The sequence below is a fragment of the Mustela erminea genome, chromosome 1, assembly GCF_009829155.1.
Source record: "Mustela erminea isolate mMusErm1 chromosome 1, mMusErm1.Pri, whole genome shotgun sequence".
Taxonomy (NCBI): domain Eukaryota; kingdom Metazoa; phylum Chordata; class Mammalia; order Carnivora; family Mustelidae; genus Mustela; species Mustela erminea.
The window spans coordinates 140,167,364-140,190,977 of NC_045614.1; the positions used below are offsets into that span (position 1 = coordinate 140,167,364).

The 23,614-nt window shown below is 41.6% G+C and overlaps 1 protein-coding gene across 1 annotated transcript in view; it reads right to left on the reverse strand.

The window, feature by feature from the left end:
* MME (membrane metalloendopeptidase) overlaps window positions 1–22,281 on the reverse strand; it is a 73,511-nt gene extending 51,230 nt beyond the window's left edge. Inside the window, exons 1-6 of the mRNA XM_032343459.1 lie at window positions 22,232–22,281; window positions 15,504–15,517; window positions 14,464–14,544; window positions 14,280–14,375; window positions 14,045–14,163; window positions 12,275–12,340 (exon numbers count right to left, since the gene is read on the reverse strand). Coding sequence (XP_032199350.1) covers window positions 12,275–12,340; window positions 14,045–14,163; window positions 14,280–14,375; window positions 14,464–14,544; window positions 15,504–15,517; window positions 22,232–22,281 — 426 coding nt within the window. The remainder of the gene's footprint in view (window positions 1–12,274; window positions 12,341–14,044; window positions 14,164–14,279; window positions 14,376–14,463; window positions 14,545–15,503; window positions 15,518–22,231) is intronic.
* Between the last annotated feature and the right edge of the window lie 1,333 nt (window positions 22,282–23,614).

The following is a 23,614-nucleotide window of genomic DNA, read 5'->3' on the forward strand; positions in this document are numbered from 1 at the left end:
CAAGTTTTCTCTGCTTATATATATCTCATATATATTTCAACTGTTCACGAAGAGAAGGCCACAAACTCACATACACATAGGAAGGACATCTTTATGTCTCTTCTGGCCAAGCAGTTGTTTTTGTTTGTGTCTTGAGTTGTTGTTGTTCTCTGTGTGTGTGTGTGTGTGTGTGTGTGTCTTTGTAAATAAGACTGTGTTCTCATGAGGTCCACAAACCTGGAGGTTTTAGTTAAGACTAGAGCTGCTCACCTTAATATGTTAATGTAAAATTTCTAGATTTAGATATCGGCTCTTTCCTAAGGACCTAAATTCTTTCCATTTTATCTTCACATGCATTTTAACTTTGTGAGGTAAGCGATAATCTAGTTATATTATTAACCTCTTACAGAATATATAAGTGACTAACTCAAACTAAGAGTGGCATCAACACCAGGAAATTGAAGACCACTTCCGTAATCTCTATCGTTGCTGTTCAACCATTATTATCCATCAGCAGTTAAAATAAATTATGATCTCACCTTGTGAAAATTTACTCAAAATTCAAGTTTCTAGCACCAGCTTAATGACAAGACAGACAACCACAACTGGGGAAGTCATGTCACACAAGTGTGGGATTAACGGGCACGTCTATGCTTCTAATACTCATTCCTGGGGTGAATACCAAAGAAGGTTATACAGTCCTTAACACCTTATAGTTTCAAGAGGGTTTATATTGATTATTATACTGATTATATTGATTATCAGTGAAAGGGCACACGTACATTCACTATGAGTATGAAAGGCCCATCTGAATTTATATCAACTATCAAGAGGATCAAACATAAAACTTACAGGGAAATAAATATTTTATCAAGCAAGATGTACAGGTATTATCAATTTGAAAACCAAGAAGACAGCTTAAGGTAAGGTTTAGACACTGGCACTCCATGACCTTCAGTGACCTTTAGTAAGTGCTAAGTAAACAGTTCCCCAGGGAGAGGGTTTCCTTATTCTCAGACACCCTGTAATGCTGGGACATCTAGCTAGCCTCTCTATGCATCTACCTGCTGCTCAACTGAACTGACTGTTTTCAGCTGTGGGCCTGTATTAAAACCCAATTACAAAGGTCGCAGGGATAAAAGGATGTTTTTATGCATATTCTCGCCACGTCCATTCTTTTCCTATTAAAAGATAATCAGAATTCTTCTTTCACTTGGAAGTAAACAAATCCGTCTGAGTTCTTATCTCCCGGGACCAACTATTCCAAACTATAAGCATGCGGTGTTTGGAATTAACTATATTTCAAATTATATGAATTCATCTGCATTCAGCAGGGAATTACTACCATGAAGGAAACGGTAATTTGAATTTTCTGATAGCAGTCTGCTGAGATTTTTGTTTTTCTCTTCTGTGGGCTGCATTTTTGTTAACGAGGTAAGAAAGCAGTAACAAGAATGCTCTCCTGCATGCCATTGCCCCTGTGAACTGGTTCTACTCCAATATCTTATCTTTATAGATACACTTCAAGACTATGGAACTTGGCAAAGGCAAGCACAAGAACTTCAGATGGTGCTTCTTGTCTGCCAAGCAGGTCCAGTTTCTCAGAAAACTGGAAGCACAGGCTCTGTCAGCAGCTTCTGGGATACTTGACTCTTTAACACAGCTACACGGAACACACCACTTCCTTTAATGAGCTCCATTACCTGGCAACTATTCTAATGTAACTGATTAAAACATGTGTCTTAGTATCTTGATTATCTTTCCTGGCTTCCAAATTTATCTCGTAGCTGTCAGAACCCAGGCTTACTCCTGCTGTTAAATATATAAATATATAATTTATATATAAATATATAAATATAATTGATATGTTAATCATACAAGGTATGATTCTCTACCCTAAGGTTCTCATTTTCTTCCCTGAGATACTTTGTAGAGATGCCAAATGATAGTAATTGTCATGATTTGGGGAGAAAGTAATCAACATATATTTTAACACCTGAATAGTAAGTTGGCTAGGATATTTTTAAAATTGAAATTCAATTTTTCTATTTTGTCACTGAGAGAGCAATTAGTTACTAGGACAAGGTCCGAGTCAACCACCTTGACAGTCATAAGGTAGTTTTTGTTGAAGCCTTCATATGGAGAATCCTTGGGGTGAAAAAGAATCCACCAAAATACCTACGTGGCCCTTTGAAAAATTAAGACATTGTAAATCCCAATTCCTATAATAGCACGTTCAAAGGTGACCATTGGTTTTACATGGTTTTATGGGAAAATCCATAATATCAGTTTTGTGACTTTTTAAATAACACGCTGTCAATGAGATGATATTTACTAATACCCAAGACCATGAACTGTCACTCTAAGTAGAACTATCTTCGCTTTGCAGGACCAAGCACTGATATTTATAAATTGGCTCTGTTCAGAAATTGGGCTTCTCCTGCTTGGAAAAAAGCTGGTATTTGTTGACTGCAATGATATTTGACTCCTGTCCTTTAAACTTCAATATCTTTGTTTACAAATAACAGCAAGATCCAGTGATGAACAGAAAGCTTTCCAGTTCGACTGGCTGATATTTGGGTGCTTTGGTATGATAACCACCTAAGGACCAGGAGCTTCACTTCTAAAGATTCTGTTCCAGGACACCCTGCTCTTCCCGATTTTCTGCTTTCCCCTTTCTAGGGAAGACACATGGAGCGGAAGGTGCCTGAAAAGTCACAGAACTGTGCTCTTCTTAGCCACTGATGCCCAGGGATTTAAAATGTTACACAGAAAGTTTCCTGAAGGAACACACAGGGGTCATCAAGCAGGAAAAATAGGTTTCCTACCAAAAAGGTCTATTGTTTTTTTTTTTTTTCCCCGTTTAAACATCATTTTCAGGGAGCACCCAGCGGCCAGCACGTGGAGACTTGCTCCCCAAAGAGGAACGGCAGAGATCCAGAATCACACAGCCGTTTCTGGGGACCAGAATGCATAACGAACCCCTGATCTGAGCAGGAGAAACAAAGGATCAAGAAGATCTGTGACGGACCCGCCCAGGGACTCCTTGGAGCTTTCATCAGATTATTCATGAGGAGACCCTTATTGTGTAACTTCTGAGGAAGTCTTCTTGGGAAGAGGCATGTAGTTCCTTTTATAAACCCAATTTAATCCATCTCAAAAAATTCTCTCGTCAATGCCACACAGCCAAAATGAGTCTCGTCATATCCACCAAGTCTCGAGTTTAAAAGCTCAGGTTTAAAAGTCTCAGCTGGGGCGCCTGGGTGGCTCAGTGGGTTAAGCCGCTGCCTTCGGCTCAGGTCATGATCTCAGGGTCCTGGGATCGAGGCCCGCATCGGGCTCTCTGCTCAGCAGGGAGCCTGCTTCCCTCTCTCTCTCTGCCTGCCTCTCCATCTACTTGTGATTTCTCTCTGTCAAATAAATAAATAAATAAAATAATAATAATAATAATAATAATAATAAAAGTCTCAGCTGGGGCGCCTGGGTGGCTCAGTGGGTTAAGCCGCTGCCTTCGGCTCAGGTCATGGTCTCAGGGTCCTGGGATCGAGTCCCACATCGGGCTCTCCACTCAGCGGGGAGCCTGCTTCCTCCTCTCTCTCTCTCTGTCTGCCTCTCTGCCTACTTGTGATCTCTCTCTGTCAAATAAATAAATAAAATCTTTAAAAAAAAAATAAAAATAAAAGTCTCAGCTGCCTGTACAAATGATGAAGCAGTGGGCATTCTCAGAGGATGGGTGCCCTGACTCAGAGCGGGTGGGAATCAGGAGTTACTATCTTCCCTCACTCAGGTCTGCGCTAGAAATCCCTCCCATGCACTCGCTTCACATCTCATTTCTACTGCTGCTCCAGTTTGCTACCGCAGAAAAATGAAATCACTCCAAAACTCAGTGACTCAGAACAAAAATACTTTCTTCTACACACAATCATTATGAAAGATTACTGAGTATGAACTTATAATTTAATAAATTGTATTAAAATAAAAAATAGGAGCGCCTGTGTGGGTCATTCATTAGATGTCTGCCTTCAGCTCAGGTCATGATCCCGGGGTCGTGGGATCAAGTCCCCCATTGGGCTTCCTGATGGGGAACTTGATCCCACTTCCCCCTCTCCCACTCCCCCTCTCCCACTCCCCCTGCTGGTGTTCGCTCTCTTGCTGTATCTCTCTCTGTCAAATCAATAAATAAAATCTTTGAAATGAAGTGAAATGAAATAAAATAAAATAAAATAAAAATAAAAGCTCCTTTATGTTTTGTTAAATACAGATACCTGGGCTAGGTAAATCCTCCTGACTGTTAGTCACCTGGTGCCCAGAAGGGACAAAATGAGGTCAGCAGTTTCCCCTGTAGGATCTGTGTTATCAAGTCAGCCAAGTAGCAGCCAGTGATCTTTTTAAAAATCAAATCAAAGTACATCTAAATTATCAACCCACCCCATCCGTAGTCATTCACCTTATATCATATCACCTTGATCTCTTTCCTTTATCACACTACTATCTGCATTCATCTTATTTCCTTAAATTATTTACTTCTTTGTTTTCTATCTCCTCCCACCAGAAGGTGAGTTCCAGGTGAACAAGGACCTTTTCCGCCTTGTTTCCTCAGCATCTCTCCTGCCTAGAAAACTATCTGTCACATAGTAGAAGCTCAATAAATACCTGCCGATTTAAAAAATGAAGTTAAATTTTACGTATATTAAGTAAGCTTCCCACACTTCCCTCATCAGATTCTCAGCCCAGGGCTGGAACAGTTTCTCTCAGCATGTTTTGGATGAGTGGGCAAACAAACTCCTCTCTGGCTTGCACCCGCTCATCTAAAAGTCTGCAAACCTCAGCCTGTGCTCCTTCCTTCTTTCCTGCTCTGCATTTTCTCTTATCAGACACACAGACCCTGGATCATCTCTTTCTGGCTTCCAGCCATCCTGGCCATGTTCCAAGTCCTCTATCCTTGACATGCAAACACCTCCATTCTTTATAAACCCTCAGTTTTTCTAAGAATGTTCAATTTCTTTATGCCTCTGAACAACTTCTTCTCGGCCATGCCTCTCGTCTTCCTGCTCCACCTTCTCTGGCTCCCATCCACTAGACCACGGGTTCCCTCACTTATCTTTTAGCCCTGAAATGCTCGGTTCAAATAAATACCTTACTGATGTACAAGCAAGTAACATAAATTGTGGTGGATAATCTTGAAGTACGTAGACATGAAGGTGTGGCCCCACAGAGCCCTGCCATGGACACGCATAAAGAGGTTAGGAAACCACTACTCTGGCTGATTCTACTTTCTCAGACAAACACAGAGCATAAACATATCTATAGCCCAGTTACACTCTGATATTTAGGGCTGCTAACCTACAGATTTCTTTACAAACGAGGACAAGGTAACAATTAGCCTTGATAATCTAAAGAGGGAATGGAAGGGAAGCTTTGAAAACAATTCCAATTTATCCCCAAATACAGAGTTCAGAGACTCTTCTGAAGGTGTGTGATTACTTAAGAAAATTCAGGCCATCATTCCTTTCAGTGAATCAATCAATGTACAGAAGAACTTTCTCATATAAGGCTGATTTCATTGAAAAATTCCGTGGAGGGCATAATTATTTTTTACAGGTAGTGTGTATCTTTCATATTGTTTTCCTTGCATGAAATTTATACCCTTGGAAGGGATCAAACTGTTTCAAATCTTGCTACTTCTGTCCTTTGACATAGTAGTGTGTCATTCAAATTAATCACAGTAGGTTTCTATTGCTTACAATTAATATTTTTAACTGACGCATGGATTTTTTTTTAAGATTTTATTTATTTATTTAACAGAGAGAGAGAGATCACAAGTAGGCAGAGCAGCAGGCAGAGAGAGGAGGAAGCAGGCTCCCTGCTGAGCAGAGAGCCCGATGTGGGGCTCGATCCCAGGACCCTGAGATCATGACCTGAGCTGAAGGCAGAGGCTTAACCCACTGAGCCACCCAGGTGCCCAACACATGGATCTTTTAATCTGTGAGTTTAAGCAAGTCATTTTACTTCTTTGGGTCTCTGTTTCCTCATTTCTAAGATAAAGATTTGGACTAAATCCTCTAATGTCCCATTTAGCTCTTCAAGTCTGTGCATGAGTAACCTTAATTATTAAGAAAATACAGGATCCTGGGGTCCCTGAGTAGTGCAGTCAGTTAAGCATCTGACTCTTGGTTTTGGCTCAGGTCATGATCTCAAGGTCATGAGACTGAGCCCTGTGTCAGGCTCTGTGCTCAGTGCTGACTCTGCTTGAGTTTCTCTTTCCCTTTGTTCCTCCCCTCTGCTTTCTCTTTCTCTCTCAAATAAATAAATAAATCTTAAAAAAAAAAATAAGATAGTTGTCTTTCTCTGCTTGACTTATTTCGCTAAGCATGATACGAACTATCATATGATCTCCCTGATATGAGGAAGTGGTGATGCAACATGGGGGCTTAAGTGGGTAGGAGAAGAATAAATGAAACAAGATGGGATTGGGAGGGAGACAAACCATAAGTGACTCTTAATCTCACAAAACAAACTGAGGGTTGCTGGGGGGAGGGGGTTTGGGAGAAGGGGGTGGGATTATGGACATTGGGGAGGGTATGTGCTTTGGTGAGTGCTGTGAAGTGTGTAAACCTGGTGATTCACAGACCTGTACCCCTGGGGATAAAAATATATGTTTATAAAAAATAAAAAATTAATAAAAAAAAATAATAATAATAAAAGAAAGAAAGAAAACATATGATCCTGTCATGTAAAAAATAAAAGAATATATATCTCTGGTTTCTATTGCCTGAGAGCACATTCTCTCTTTAAGTGAGAGGGAAAGTACAGAAAATGAAAAGGAACAGAGGTGTTTAAAAGTTTAAAACAACCAGAGAAATACAATATGCATTTTTCAAGATATAACACTTAAAACTGTCAGAATTAAAGCACACAGTAAGTTTGAAAGGCAGGAAGGTCTTTTAACAAGAGAAAAATAGGTTTTGTCTTTGAGGAAGAAGGTAAGAAATAGTTCTTGAGAATAAAAATGTATCATCTATTTTCATTACTCAGTTGTGTAAAAAAGACAAGGCATTTTACTGTTTACAATGCCACATAATTATCACAAAACAAAAAGTCCATTTGGAGGGTATCAAAAGCAAGAAAAACAAAACAAAAACAAGAACAACTAACCAAAAAAACAAAAGACAAAACCAAACAAGCAAAAAACACCAAAAACATGAAAAAAACAAAAAACAAAAATCAAAAAAACCCATGCTTCTATGAGACAGAATGGATGGGCTTTCTTAGTAATCGTCCTGTTTCCATTGTTCATAATAAGTTTGGCTTCGTATGGAGGCAGATGCCCTGAAGGATCTGGATATCCCTGAAAGAGGGGTCAAGGAGGACCTGAGGAAATGGGCTTAGGTAATGATTTGATCAAAATCTATGACTAGGGTCCTTTTGACCAGAAGGGGTGTGACCCTCCCTCATCCCCAGCCCCTGAAGCGTATCTGCAGAGCCAGACTCCACAGTAGAGTTTGAAAATCATTGGCTAGAGGCACAGGCAAAGAAGCCAGGCTCTCTAGTCAAAAATGCAACACCTTTCTTGGTAAAAGTTTGGTCACCTCATATTAATCCTCAAATTATTATTGCCAATAAAATAAATTGCCAAAATAAATTATTGCCCAATAAAGTTATGCCACTAAAATGACGTGGTCTGCAAAAATACGGGACCCACAAAGTGTGTGAACATATCTCAGGCAAGCTGAATGTAGCAGAGAAAGAACTGGAGAGTAAAAATGGAGAACTTGAGGAAAAGGGATGCACGGTTTATGAGATGTGTGTAAGACGCTTGCTTAGAAAATACAGTCCCTTAAGTGGGTAGGAGAAGAATAAATGAAACAAGATGGGATTGGGAGGGAGACAAACCATAAGTGACTCAATCTCACAAAACAAACTGAGGATTACTGGGGGGAGGGGACTTGGGAGAAGGGGGTTGGGGTTATGGACATTGGGGGGGGGGTGTATGCTTTGGTGAGTGCTGTGGGGTGTGTGGACCCCGCGATTCACGGACCTGTACCCCTGGGGATAAAAATATATGTTTATAAAAAATAAAAAATTTTAAAATAAAAAAAAAAGAAAAAAAAGTCCCTCAGCTACTGATGTTCTAGAGCTCACACCTGCCCCCAAATCAAGGTGAAGAACTAGGCAAGACCTCGAAGGATTGGGTGCTTCTAGCTTCCTTTTCTTTCCTCTCTTCCCTGCCATGTTCCCCTTCAACTGTTCATCCCATTTTCATCCCCTGATTCGTTTAGTAGTCACTCGATAATTCTTAAGGGTCAGAATCTGACCTGGATACTGGAAATAAAGCAAAGAATAATCAAGACATGCTACTTTTCATTACTTTTACAATTTCCCAGGGGCAAAAAATAACTTTAAATAAAGAAGTATCCAGAAACCCCTGTAGTACGGGAACATCAAGGTATCTTCCTCTACTTGGAAGTTTCAGGGAAGGCCTTCATAAGTAAGTACAGTTTAAATGTCAATTTAAAAGGTGAGGAGAAAGGAAGGGGGCTGAGCAAGCGGTAGAAGTGTATGGAATGTTCCAGGCAAAGGGAAACAGCATATATAAAAGCCTGTAAGGGAGAAAATCAATGCAGACCAGTGATACACTGATACAATGATATTAAGACTTCTTCCAGCTTTATGACTTTCCCACTAGAAGTTATCTCGTTAGCCTATCCTTTTCACCATTTTTTTTTTCATGAAGCAATACAGCCCTGAGAAAAAAGTCCTTACGGGGGCTGACTTTTTTCAAAGATAGCAAGATAGTGTGAGAACTATACCTGATAGCTGGCTAGGGATGCAGAACAGAATCTAAGTGAGGGATGATGGGTGGAAGTGACTGGGAGACAGGAGCAAACATCATGGGGGCAATAAGGAAAAAAGTGGAATTTCTTCCATGGCCACACATACTCTCCCCCCTCTCCCTGCAACCCTCTTCCCCAAATATCAGATTTTTAAAAAATATATATTTTATTTATTTATTTGACAGAGAGAGAGAGAGAGAAAGAGATCACAAGTAGGCAAAGAGGCAGGTGTGGGGGGGAGCAGGCTCCCTGCTGATCAGAGATCCCCCCCACCCCCACCCCCACCGACAGGGTGCTCGATCCCAGGACCCTGAGATCATGACCTGAGCCAAAGGCAGAGACTGAACCCACTGAACTAACCAGGCTGATATTTTAAAATATCAGATTTTAAAGGAAGGGGAGGGTCCAAAAATATTCTAGTAATTACCCATTTCCAGGATGACAGAGTTTATCCTAATATGCCAACTTCCCTCAACTGGTTGCTTGAGCTGGAGCACCGAGTTGAGAAGTATTCCGGGGACTGAGGTTAGCAGGAATGGGCACAGTGACCAATAGCCCTATTTATGGAAGCAGGACAAGGCAGGAAGCATGCTATGTGTTTATGAGCCTAGTCCAGATCATCAAAGGGCACCTCATTTGAACCGATGACTTCCAGGCTGTAAATGCCAGTGCTGCTGGGTTTTCTCTACCACTTGCTCATTTAAAGAACCCTACCAGCATAAATTACTATTTACAAAGTTGGAATGACATAATGGAAGGAGCTATAGACAGGGACCAAAGTTCTAGCTCTGGTTCTACTACTGTTTTTCTGAGTGTTCTAGGGCAAACCTCGGAGCCTCAGATTTCTCTCCCATGAACTTCATAAATTTTTATGACTCATTCCAGGTTTGATCACCAATGTGTTGTTTGACTATAGATACTATAGTATCTCCTGGCCCAGCAGATGCAAACAGTGGCAGGACTGCTAAATGCCTTTGATGCCCAAGATCCCCTTCTGCCTTTTAGTAACAGAACTTGGCTCCTCGTCGACCAAATTTTAAAGAGGCACATACAGGGCTTCCCAGCTGAAGAGTACATTTCCCAGCCTCCTTGGCACTTAGTTGTAGCCACATGACAGTGTGCTAAGCAATGGAATGCATGCACTTCTGCATCACTTACACAAAGAGAAATCTCTTCTCTTTCCTGTGGCATGAAATGTGAGCATAGCATTGGTGAACCAACTCTGCACAAGTAGACGACTATCAAACACGAGAAGAGGTCGAGGTTCGAGCAATAAGATGGTCAAGGAAGCTGTGGCCCAGCCATCTCATGGAGCAGAGCTTCCTTCCCCACCTGACTGCCTGCCTCCTACTGTACTATAGGAGACAGAAATAAGCTTCTCTCTGGTTGCAGCTTCACTATTTTTAGGTCTCTGTTACCGTAGGTTGGCCAGAACCCAACTAACTTACAAACTGAAGGGCATACAGGGACCAGGAAGGCAATACAAGTTAGTGGTCATCTAAATAAAGACTTCTTAAATCTGGAGAACAAATGCCCAGTGGCAAGACACAAACAGCCCAGTCCAACTGCTGCTACATGGGAATGCAGGCCGAGGGTTTCCATTCTTACTAATTTATCAAGCAAAATCATTTAAGTTTAAAAAAAACTGGCAACTAATCCAAAATTTAAAAACACAAAGAGGGATGCCTGGGTGGCTCAGCCGGTTAAGCATCTGCCTTCAGCTCAGATCATGATGCCAAGGTCCTGGGATCTAGCCTCACATCTGGCTCTCTGCTCAGCAGGGACCCTGCTTCTTCCTCTGCCAGCCGCTCCCCCTGCTTTTGCACTCTCTCTCTGACCAAATAAATAAATAAAAACTTTAAAAAGAAAAAATTGCAACAAAACTTCAGGTTATATAAAAATGCCTCTATATAGACTCAAACCTCTGATGGCCAGTGTGTGACCTGTTCTAGACGATGAGATAGCACTGAATTTAAAATGCATAAAGACAGGAGCACCTGGGTGACTCAGTCAGTTAAGCCTCTGCCTTCGACTCAGGTCATGATCCCAGAGTCCTGGGATGGAGGCCCACATCAGGCTCCCTGCTCAGCAGGGAGTCTGCTTCTCCCTCTCTCTTTGTTGCTCCTTCTGCTTGTGCTCACTCTCTCTCTGTCAAATAAATAAATAAAATCTTATAATAAATAAAATGCACAAAGACATCCCTCATCTCAAGAGAGCTTGTTTCTTTGGGGGGGTGCGTGGAAGTAGGAAACTTTATCACACTGGTATCAGAGTTAAAGTACCAAAAAAATCTATTTTTAGGACTGGAAAAATCTGAATGTTTTTAGGGCACAATCTTAAATACGAAAAACATTCCAGTTGATGATGATGACAATGTAATATAATGAGTCAAAAATTTCTCAATCACCCTCAACTCTGGAATAGGAAGTAGCTTGAAAAGCCTATAATAGCTGCAACCCACACAGTAACTAGATTATCATAAACTCTAACACCCCACCTCCCGTTGACTGTCTGTGCTACTAATTGTGGCCTTTTATAATACACCTTCTTCTTCATTTCAGTGTTGGTTAGCCACTCAAGAAGAAACTTTACAGTGAATTTAGTCCCTGCCACTTGAACTTAATAATAAGGCAAACTAAATTTTGGCGTAAACATATTTAGCTAATTGTTTTCGTTAAGCGGTAAGTTCAGACATAACCCATATATTGTAACCTATCAGGATCATCAAATACAGACTTAACCTTACCTCTGAGATACAAAATAATCACAAGGAAAACCTTTAGAGAACTAAGATCTTTCCCAAGTATCTGATAATGCATCACATAGCTGAGTGTATCTTGTGTTGTTTTTTACACCAGTAAGCATAGGCACACACGGGTGTAGTGGGAGCACAGCAAGGCTCGGAGACAATATGAAATACCCCAGGTGTCCAGCAGGTTTCTGTGGTGTAGGAAGCCCCTTGACTCACTGACCAGCATTAGAGTCAGAAAGCTGCGAAGGTTTTGTCTGAACCCAAAGCGACCAATCTAAGCAGTTCCCTAAAAATCCCATCCAAGAGATCTGAACGGGTACTCAGTTGCAAAATGTGTCTCACCACGGACCACTCCCCGATCCTGGCTTGGCACTGCCCTAGATCATGATTCATCTGCTCAATTCTCAAACAACTCAATTTATAGAGGAAATGAAACACTTAAAATTCACTTTTCAAAATGGGTCATCTGACTTCAATAGCAAGAATCGAGACACAAATCTGGAATTGCAAGTTTCCTTATTTCTCAAGAGACGTTCATTCAGTCTGCTGAGAATATTCATTCAGTCAAAGGAAGCTTGCTATTGTGTGTACTATTGTCTGTTCGGAGTGAGGAACACAGAGGGTGAAGTTCCCATCTGCCCTTAAGTCTTTGTATTATTTGTAAGTTTACACCAATTGTTCCTGTAGTTTTCTGTGTTTGTTTGTTTACCTCTTCATATATCCCAGTGCACTCATAGTAGTCTCTGGAGGGGAGGCCAAGTCGAGGCTGGTCAATCTATAAAAAATAGACAAGGAAGAAAATAAGCCGTTCAGTTGATGTCGGACAGTTGGGACAACATAAGCATGTCTATCTATGTATGAACAAGATCCTAGTGTTCTTGCGGCTTATAGGGGTAATAATCAGACAGTGAGTGACTGCAAATTAGGCAATGGTTTCCACACCACCTGGACGTGTTACTCTGATGGACAGTTAGGTCATCTATAAGATCATGCTGCAGGTATTTGAGGAAAACCAAAGAAAACTTGAATGAAAATACATCGGGAAGGATTTTTTTTTAATGTAAAACGGATGGGGCAGGTGGACAAAAAAATGTTACAATTTAGGACTTGCAATTTCTAAATCACAGACTTACAGGACATTTGGCTTCCTGAGATCCTAATATGCTCTCCTGGGGGACATTCTCTTCTACTCTCACCCTTAATGGGGATGGAAAAAAAACAAAGAGTGGAAACCTCTATAGTAACCCCCCTAGAACGGTTTGGCTAGGGGAAATCTTGCCAGAGATTTCTTTTTTTTTGACACTCCCCACCCTAGGAGGATAGAGGAGACTCCTCCTCAGTTCTCTCCTGCTCTGCTCAAATCCGGGCAGCTCTGTGTGTGGAAGAGAAAACAAGGCTCGTCTCTGGTGTGCCTGGTCCACTGTTCTCCAGTAAGAGCCACTGGAACACACTCGCAGTTCTGTGGGATTGCTTCCGAAGCACTACATGGTTAGATGACGGCGGGGCAAGTGAGAGCATGGATGGATTAGAGTGAGGAAGCCAGCAGCTGAAAGAGCCCAGGACAATACGAAAGAAACAGAACTCAGAGGATTGGTATGGAAAGAACTAGAAGATTCTTTCCACAGAGAGGGCTCAGCCCCTTTTCCAAACTACAAACTCCCCCTAGAGAATCTCTTCATGGTGATCTTGGGGGATGCTGGCTGGCACTTAAGAGTCAAAGGAGTGAATTCTGGAAGGAGAAAGGGGTTCACCATAGAAGAGAGTTGCGTTCAATCCCTTTTATGATTTTGGTAAAAATGGTCATAAAGATTTATGCAATAGTGACATAAATATGAATCTTTTCATACTTGCAACTTTGGGGTACTTTCTTTTAAAGGAAATAAAATAAAAATTCTGTAAATGTTCCAGTCCATTCCAAACATGCTCATTAAGCATTAATTTCATCTTGGGTGGTACCTTAAGTAAATGTAAATGAATGGCTTACATGAGAAAAAAAATTTAATAAATCCATTTTAAAAGAATATTTTATTTACCTTCACCGAAAGAAAGTTCAGATACTCTTTAGTAACAACTAAAATTGTATTCAAAAACTTTTTTCTATGTTCTTTTTGGAAGCAATTAGAAATTTTTGGTTTCTAGACTTGCATTACTTATGTAAACCAAACTATGCTCCTTTCGTGAACACAGAGAAATTGGATGTTTTTTCTAAGTAGGAGCCCCTTTCATCTCTTTATTTTATGAAGAAAGCAGTGTCTAGACCTACAGTAGCAGAAGGGAGAGATGAATGTCTGAAACACAGCATTGAGAAAATACTTTCAAAATTGGGAATCCAGGTACTGGGACAGAGCACGAATTTATTACTATCATGTTCATGCAGATCAAATGAGAATATTCATTATTCCTAAATATCAGTAACAATGTATGTAGATGTTTTGTTACAATTTAGAGATAACTTTGGCTGTCTGCCACACAAACTTACATGAATTATGTGGTTCACAGAGTTCTTATCATCAGTGCCAACAAAAAAATTAAGAATGACTTTTTTCCCATATTTAGAATTTAGTTGTGCAATAGCTTTCTCAGCTGTCCAAGAAGTACCTAAAGCAATGAAAGGTGAAGTATATTTTAGAAGCTTTAGTGCATTAATATGACACTATAATAACACAGATTTGACATGGAAATTATTTTTTAAAAAAGAAGGAAAATTGCTTTACCATATGTTTGTTCCCAGTTTTCTGTTGCTACCGGCCAATCATATATATCTGGTAACAGACTGAGTAGAGGTTTTCCGCCTCTATTATCAATGGCAGCTTTTGAAAACAATGAAAATAAATTCATTATGAAATCTTCTGCATTTGGGGGGCACACTGTTAAGGTGATAAAATGGAGAGCACTTACATTCATTTATACAAGATCTGTACAATGTTTTTGCTTTCTGTACTGCTACTATATCTTCAGGTTTGGGTTCCTGAAGAACATCTGAAAATAGAGCATTTAATAAACCACATTAACATAATTGCTCATTTGCAGCTGTAATTAACATTTGCAGTGCAAAGGTACAGGAAAGAAGCTTGCTTTTGTGTATGTTCCCCTCCTTCCCCATTCTAAACCCCTATAGGAAAAGCTAAACCCCTTACCAAATCATTATTCCTAGTGCAGAAACTGGGAGTGATTTCATTAGCCAAGTTAGATGAAAGTCTTTTTGATGAGATTATCTTTTTTTGTGAACAGTGATGTGTACTGCTCTGCCATACATAAGTTACTTTTTTTGAAATTGAGATTAAAAAGAAATAATAATACAGAGGAATATGGAATTTAATACAATAGTCTTCCTGATGGCTGGAAATAATTATCTTTGTGTGATTGTACTGCTCATGCTCCAAATAAACTGACTGAATTATTCTACTTGTTTGGATGTTTGAAAATAGCAAGAATTGTGTTTCTATGGAGTAATGTCTAGAAGAGGGGAACAGGAGATGGAGGAGAGCAGAAGACCAGATGAGACTTCCTCAGCTTACTGGGGAGAAGGTCTTAGCTGGGTTAGAATAAATATACCTACTCTGGGATGCAAACACAGTAGTTCAACACAGTAATGATTCAATATTGACTTCAGCCAGAGCCAGCATGGAAAAACAATGGAGATGGCGTTTAGTGGCAATCTACTTCTTAGAATGTGAAATGGCGTAAGATACCATCTCTAGGGATGACAGAGCTTCATCGTACGCGTACCCACACATGAAAACAGGAATGTGGAGCTGCCAACATATCCATTTCAGTGTTACCACCCTCAGAGCGACTTAGTGGTGAGCCACAAAACTTGGAGGGATTATCGACTTTAATCTTCTGTGACATTCTCTGTAATGGCTAAGAGCCGTAGCTTTAAAATATGGATATATTAAGAGAGAAATCTTTGATGCATAGACACAAACTCCACTAACCTTTCAAACGACTTCTAGTTCATCTCTTAAAATGTCAAAGTTACTGTAACGGGAGCTGGTCTCAGGAATGACGTTGCGTTTCAACCAGCCTCCACAGGCATATTTAAAAAAGTCTGTACAAGGCTCAGCAGTGGCATCCATGTTCTGGATCAGTCGAGCGGCTGGAAGACCAGAGAAAGAACGAGATAAAATGAAGGGTGTATTTCTTAAGTGTTTTGGAAAGGGGAATAAGAGCCCTGTTGTTTCTCCTTCATCATCAAGTCAACTGGACTGATGATCCTTTTTCTTACTTAGGTAACTGTCACTTGAAGAGGAATGGTGACTATCTACGTGGAGTCCTCTTTTCCTTTATTATAGCTGCTTGGGTTTCTTTCTGAGAGGTCTCGGTCCTCCCGTCCTACATCTCACCCCCAGCTCCAAATAACTGATGTTCTTGCTAGTTCCTATCTCAGATGAAAAAAAGAATACCCGTCTGCCTTATCCAACTCAAGCCTGGGGCTGACACAAGGTGGTTCTTTTTTTTTGTTGTTGATTAGAATATTTTTTTTCCTTTTTTTTTTTTTTTTAAATTTTTTATTTTTTATAAACATATATTTTTATCCCCAGGGGGTACAGGTCTGTGAATCACCAGGTTTACACACTTCACAGCACTCACCAAAGCACATACCCTCCCCAATGTCCATAATCCCACCCCCTTCTCCCAAACCCCCTCCCCCCAGCAACCCTCAGTTTGTTTTGTGAGATTAAGAGTCACTTATGGTTTGTCTCCCTCCCAATCACGCTAATAACTGAAGCTGTTGCCTCTACTCCTCAGGTTTCTATGTCTCTGAGACTCCAAGGGCTGTGGGATTGTTTTTTTGCTTTTAAGTAATACCAACACTCCACGTGGGGCTCGAAGGCACAACTCCGAGAGCAGGAGTCAGGTGTCCATGTGGGACTGCTCATGGATTTCATCATTTTAGGGAGGAGGTAAATCTGCCGTTATTACTTCTTGGACCTTGCTTACAAAATTTTTGCAATTCAAATTTGACATCTGATTTGCATTTGTTTATGTAGAGTCTGTCATTATAAAATTGGTTTTTAACTAAGCTTGTTAGCTTTTCTTATGTCCACTCTTTCATCCTAGAGAACCTCGATGAAAATGCAAATGAGCCAACAGGGAGGATCAACAGTGTGCAAAACACTGACTGTGCTGGGTGCCCCAGTTAGAAGGATGTATAAAATACAAATTACGGCTTGAGGAGGGTATTACGTACAACGCCCACAGTTTCTAACACCTGAATAGTGAGAAAACCTTCCCACGGTCCTCCCCACGTTCCTTCTCCTACAAGTTGAACTGTTCTGTGGTGAAAACAAAAGAGCAATTGAGAACACAGTGGTATCGAGAGAGTGTTAAGTTCTCCAAGGAGCTTTTGAAAATACTGCGCTTTCTGAAGAAATTAATTAATTAATTAAAAACCTCCAACAATCGCTGAGGTGTGTGGATTCTTTCCAACTGGGAATGGTTCAGTTTATCTTCCAGCTGAACGTCAAGCCCAGCCCGCTCCCGTTCTCACCACCTTCTGGGTGTGTTTGCTTGGCGGCCCCTTCGGGCTCCATGTCTCTGATGCCAAGCCCTGGGTCATCTCCAGACCAGTCCTCTCCTGGACTTCTGTGCTCTGCTGTACAACATGACCCCCTTCGTGGCCTCCCAGGCTGGAGCCTTGGGTAAAACTCTGTTTTTACCCCCTGCCCTTTAGCCTTCTGATAACCCCTCTGCCTCTTTTCTGTACTCTTGCCATGATCAGTTTCTATTTTCACTCAAGTCCCCCAACTACTCAGGGTGCTAGTACCCTGTCCCTTCTTGAATATATTCCCCACGCCCTTCACAGATGAAACTTCCCCAAATAACACTTTCACTAGTCACTCTCTCACTGGAAAATGTCAGTGGCTTGACACTGTCCAGGTTAAATTACGAAACTCTTTAAGTTGGCCTCTAAATCTTTCAGAGACTCATCAAAAGTCTCTCTCCGCCTTCTCTCTTTTCCTCCCCACTCTCTGTGTTTTCACACAAACTCTCTGCTCCAGCCAGACAGGCTTGCTGCGTGTGCCACAAACACTCCTGTGTTTCTCCACCTGGTGCTGCTGTTTCTCCCGCTCTGCCCCCCTCTAACTCTCTTCCCTTTCTTCCCAAACGCCACCCACTATTCAGGGTTCAGCGTATGTCCCATCTTTTCCCAGAGTTCCCAATGACTCCACACTTGAGGGATTATTTCTCTCTCAGGACTCCTGAGAGCTCATGGCCTCACTCAGTCCTGAGTGCTCAGATGAGGTTTCTCACTGTGGACACCTACTCCGTCTTCCTGACCAAGTTGATGAACTTAGCCTCTTTGTATTCCCATCACCTGGCACCTCATAAAAGGCGTGCACAAATGGTTGTGTGTGACCACCCTACTGAGTCACTGTGAGCCCCGCTCCCTCCTCCTACACACCTCTTCCTCTGCCCCTGCGGGTCAGACCAGTTCTCATCTCATGGCCTCCAGTCCGCCCCATCCTTGCAATCAATGTCCACTGTTTCTGGCCCTCCTTCTCTTAGGCTCTGCCCAGGCCCTTTCAACCAAGTTACAGCCCCAGGCCTCTCCTCACTCCAATCCATCCTGTGTGCCAGTCCGATTATTGCTGTAAGATTTTCGCATGCCATTTCCACTCTGAGGTTTTCAATATGTCCTGTCTGCATTTATAATAAAATCCAGAGAAACATATAAATATATACAAATATATAATAAAATCCACACCTGAAACTAATGTAACACTGTATGTTAATTACACATGAATAAAAAGAAAACAAGCATAATCACAGATGGAATAAATGACTCAGAGAAATTTTATAAAAGAAAAAAATCCAGATCCCACAGCATATTGTCACTCTGACCCGTCCAGTGAGGCGTCTCTCTCCCCACTTCCTCACACGCGCCACCTGCCCCAATTAAATGACCCTGTTCGGTTTCTGCTGTGAACACCTTACAGTTTTCGGCTTTTGTAACTTTGACCATGGTGCTTCCACCCCTATTAAAACATCCTTTTTCATTTTTTCATGTTTAGAGATTTGAGGCGTTTTCAAGGCTCAGTTCAAACTGTCCTTCCTCACCAAGGACTGTCCTTACAAAATCTGTATCAGCTGCCATAGTACTCATTTTTGCTGTCCGAAAAACCACGATCCCCCCCCCTAGACTGTGTGGTTCTGGGAAAGAAGGGAAAGCACTTTCCAGGTCTCTCACAGAGCTTCAGGTCGCATTCAGTCAAGACCTGTCGATAAAAAAAACTCTCACCTGAAACGTCAAGTAGAGATTAGAAAATTGACGTTAAAAAGGTAGAAAAAGTAATTCCCTTAAACGTTGAAGGAAATGAAGAGATGACAACAGGGGAAGTGAAAATAAAGGCCCTAAACACTGGGCGAATTACCCTGTTAAAAAGGGAAAAAACACCAGAAAACTGGAGCCTGAAAGAAGTATGTTCTAAGCATACATTTTTAGCAATTTTATGTAACTCTTATCTTTTAAAATACCTTTAAGTATTTAAACTGAATGTTGGGGAGGCAAGTGCCATATTGCGAGCGCTTCCATCTCTTCCCCGCCAGGGAAATGGCTGGTTTGTATCCTAACACCTCCAGGAGCAACGAACTGGAAGAGGGCAGGAGAGCCGTGAACGCGTACTGAGCGAACCCCATGAACACGGACAGCAACGGGCAAGTCTTCCTGCCTGTTTGGAAATACCTCACGCTCTTTTAAACACCTTGAAGGTGTTTAATAGGAAGAGCCGTGGCTTCCCTGGGCTCCTGAGCCTGACCCGCTGCCCTACGAAAAGCCTCTACACAATCTCCCGTCTCCACAAGGGAAAACAAGTGCTCCTTCCCCGCTTAGGGGGAATTCGTCCTTGACACCCAATGAAACGACTCATATCTGGAAAACAAACCAAAGAAGCAGCGTTCCGACAACTTGTGAGGGCTGGTGCAGGCCAGAGGTAGGAAGGGGCAACTTTGCCAACTCCTTCCTGTGGCACTTTTTAAATCTCCCTTTGACCAGAGAGCTCATCTGGGCATGGGCGCTTCCAATCACTTCAAAGAACGCTCTCTGTTCTGGCGAATATTTGGGGGGCCGTGGGCCAAGGCAAGTCATGGGCTAGCACTTTTATGCCGGGGCTTTGATCAAGCTTCCTTTAATCTCTTATCGTGGGTTTGATTCTCAGTTGCACCGTATCCTCCGGACCTCCTCTGGGCTGGACTTTTCTTTGAAGTCAGCGGCAGACCTGTGGGTAGAAGGGCTGTAGGAAACAGACACACAACTGTCAAACTGGTTGTAATTGTTTCTAGATTTTGCACTTTGTTTTGAATTACTCAGCCTCTCCCCAGAGCCACACCTGGGCTCTTCAGATGTTTCCTTATCTGTGTGTTTCTGACTTCTGAGTAAACAAATGGGGTTTAAAAACAAATAAAATTATTCACCTTCCTCATCAGACACAGAAAATGAAGTAGTAAAGGCAAACGTATGTACATGGAATGGTGCTGACCAGATGTCTGTATAAAAGCACAGAAAAGTCTAAAAGACATTTGCAGCAGTTATATCTGGGTTGGCGGATTATGCATGTGTTTAATTTTGTCTTAGTTGCTTATCTTTATTTTCCAATTTGTATTAGATGAACATGCATTGCTTTTGCAATAAGAAAAAAAAAAGCATTTTTAATTTAAGAAATAGTCACATAAAGACAAGAGAAGTAATCCTTCTATTAATAATGAGCTTATTCTTATGAATGACAATTCCAAATGTTCTAGGCTGATAATATATGACACACCATTTTTTTTTTTTCTAACTAATCTTCTTGTTACATTCTCCCAACTTCCTTGACTATAGAATTTTTAAAACCAGCTCAACTACCATCTGGGAAGTTATTAATTACTGTATTCATTACCAAGAGTCCATTGTGTGGGTATGGATTAGAAGATGCTGTACAAGCTGGGAAAATGTTTGGGGTCCTTAAATCAGGCAGACCTGTTTTGACTCCCCGAGTTTCACCACTTTTTAGTTGTACAAGATTAAGTAATTTCCCGAAGGTCAAGAAGCCAGTAAATGATGGAGCCCCAGGCCTTGTACTTAGGCTCCCACCGCTCTGAGTGCCCCACCTACTTCCCTCCATATTTTGGGGATGGGGCTGTGTGAGAAGCAGTGATTTGCATTCTCTCCCTTTCTTCTTTTCCACTCTTTCTCAGTTGCCCTTTATTTCCCCCTTGCCCTCGACTTCCTCCCCTCCCTGACACTCAGTAAGCATGGCTTTCCTCTTTCCCTAATGTCAGCCTTATCACCAGCACCTAGCCCTGGGTCTAAGGTAGGAGAAAGCATCAGGACTGGGAGGGTCTGTAGTACCCAGGAAGAAGGAAGAGGCTAAAACAACAACAACAACAACAACAGATGAATTCTTCACAGGAGGGCAAGCAGATAGGCGAGTGGTGTGGAGCCCATTTGTACATCTTCTTGAAGTGGGCATGTAGCAGGACTCCTGCCTTACTTAGGTTTGCATATAATCCACCGGACTCTGGAGAGTGAAAATTCTCCGGGATGTACGTTTCAGAGCAGTTCGTTTCAACCCTGGCTAATCTAATGTGAGTCACCAGCATTCAAATGCCCAGGATTCACCCTGATCAATTAAATCAGAATCATCTGGGTGGTCTAGGCATTTTTTTAAAGGCTTCCCGAGTGGTTCTAGTAAGCAGCCAGGGGGAAATCATCAGATTAGAGAACAGAGACACATGGAAAATGAGGACAAGAGAATCCAATATCCAATTGGATTCAATATCCAATCCAGTATCCAATCCAACATCTGAAAGTAAAGATGGTCTCATACTTGGATGAACCAGGCATATCTCGGCTTGCTTTTCCAGTCTGTGTGAACGGGCTCCCATCATGACAACCTATTCTGTCTAAGTGCACTTGAGTCCCTTATAAATCCCTGGCCCAGTAGTGCAGGAAGCCACACAGGAGTCTCCTGTGTACAAGCCCACCCCTGCCCTCCAGGCCTCCACTCTACTCTATTGCCTTTGGCCTGCACGACCTTTCACCCCAGACCAGATCCTTGACGGAGCTCAGGGTGTAGGGGCTCTGTGAAACTGCCCTCCATCTGTCATTGCCCTGGAGGAGTCCCAAAGAGACTCCTGGTACCTCCAGGTAAATAGCTGACTTATATTTTACCTCCATGTTGCCCGCTCCCAAGAACCACAAGGACCGATAGGCCTGGCTTAGAGGAGACTATACTAGCAAAGCCTGCATTCCATTCAGAACTATTTCTCTTTGCTGATGGACAAGGCTTTGTTTAAGGGACCTTTCTGCTGAGTTTGACTTTACTCCTCTACGGATGAGTTCTCGCTTATCTCAGGACGCTCCTGGGCCTTTCAGGTGACAGACCTGGGCACAATCACTCCACCAGTGGCCAGACATGATTAGAAATGATGAAATGGGGGCACCTGGGTGGCTCAGTGGGTTAAAGCCTCTGCCTTCAGCTCAGGTCATGATCTCAGAGTCCTGGGATCAAGCCCCACATCGGGCTCTCTGCTCAGGGGGGAGTCTGCTTCCTCCTCTCTCTCTCTCTGCCTGCCTCTCTGCCTACTTGTGATCTCTGTCTGTCAAATAAATAAATAAAATCTTAAAAAAAAAAAAGAAATGATGAAATGCCAGTTACACTGGAATTTCTCTACCTGTTACCTCAAGAAGAGGAGATCCTTGGTCTGCCTTTGGATGCCAGTGGCGTCCATGCCATATGGTCCCCCTTTCCGACCTATATACCCTGTTTTGTTTTGTTTAATTTAAAGATTTTATTTATTCATTTATTTATTTATTTATTTAAGAGAGAGCGAGAACATGCCCATGCACACATGGGGGGCGGGGCAGGAAGGGGCAGAAGGAAATGGAGAAGCAGGCCCTGAGAACATGACCTGAGCAGAAGGCAGACGTTTAACTGACTGAGCTGCCCAGTGCCCAAAACCTTGCTTTCTAACAACATCAATAGTTTGCTAACTGAAAACAGGATTTTTGGCACTATGCACAAGAAATATTTCAATGTTTATACATATACATACCCTAGAGGCTAGTTTTCTGGTCCTGTGTGTGTGTTTTATTTTATTTTCCTTTTTAATGTGTGTGTGTTTTAAAGAAATTTCTGCATGTGTCAGGTGCTCCTGGGGAAACCGTCAGTAAAATAAAGGAAATCTAAAATAAGTACAATTGTCACAAGTAGCAAATAAATAAACTGGATAACATAAAGCTTTGTGCTATGAAACTTTATTATGGACTTAACCTTATTTAATGTTGGTTCCTACTTAATAGATCACAGATGCTTTTCCATGAGAATGAATTCGTGGGAATTATGAATATGGTCAATTCTTTTTATTTAATGCAGTTTGTAAAGTCACAACCAACACTGAATTAGCAAGTAGAGAGTCTTGGGGAAATACAGGGTTAGGTTCTTAAGAGCCTTGGATTATACAGCATTTTCATCAACTGATCAATACATAATCTTATTTTATGTGTGTTTTTATTTAATTGAAAGACATGTTATTTAATATATGTCATTGGCTATTAATACTGAACTCACAGCCGATAGCGCTATAACTCATGATGGAACAAAGCTTATCTAACACAGGTTTTTTTCCTTGTAAGGCATAACACATCTTTCTGGTACTTGGAAACACTAACAGCCCTTCACCACTATGTCTGGGAGCCATTTTAAACCAGGAAATTACCAACAAAAAGCACAACAAATACGAAAAACACGGCACTAAACAGACCGAGAGAAGGACCCTTGCTTACAGTCCTTGTTGGGGACACACGTGGAAGATGACTCACATCTTTCACCAACTGCTCAGGTCTGCAAATGACCTCAAAATCACCACAAGTATTGATTCTGGGGTTACAAATAAATTTTAGCCAGTAGGTGAGTTAGCAAACAGGGGATTTGCAAAAAATTAGGACCAGCTATACTTCTATTTTTTCTTTGAGGCTTTTGAACTATCCAGGAAATGTACAAAACAGGCAACAATATTAAGTGGGAATGGATTCAATGAACTTCATCCTCAATTATTAAAGTTA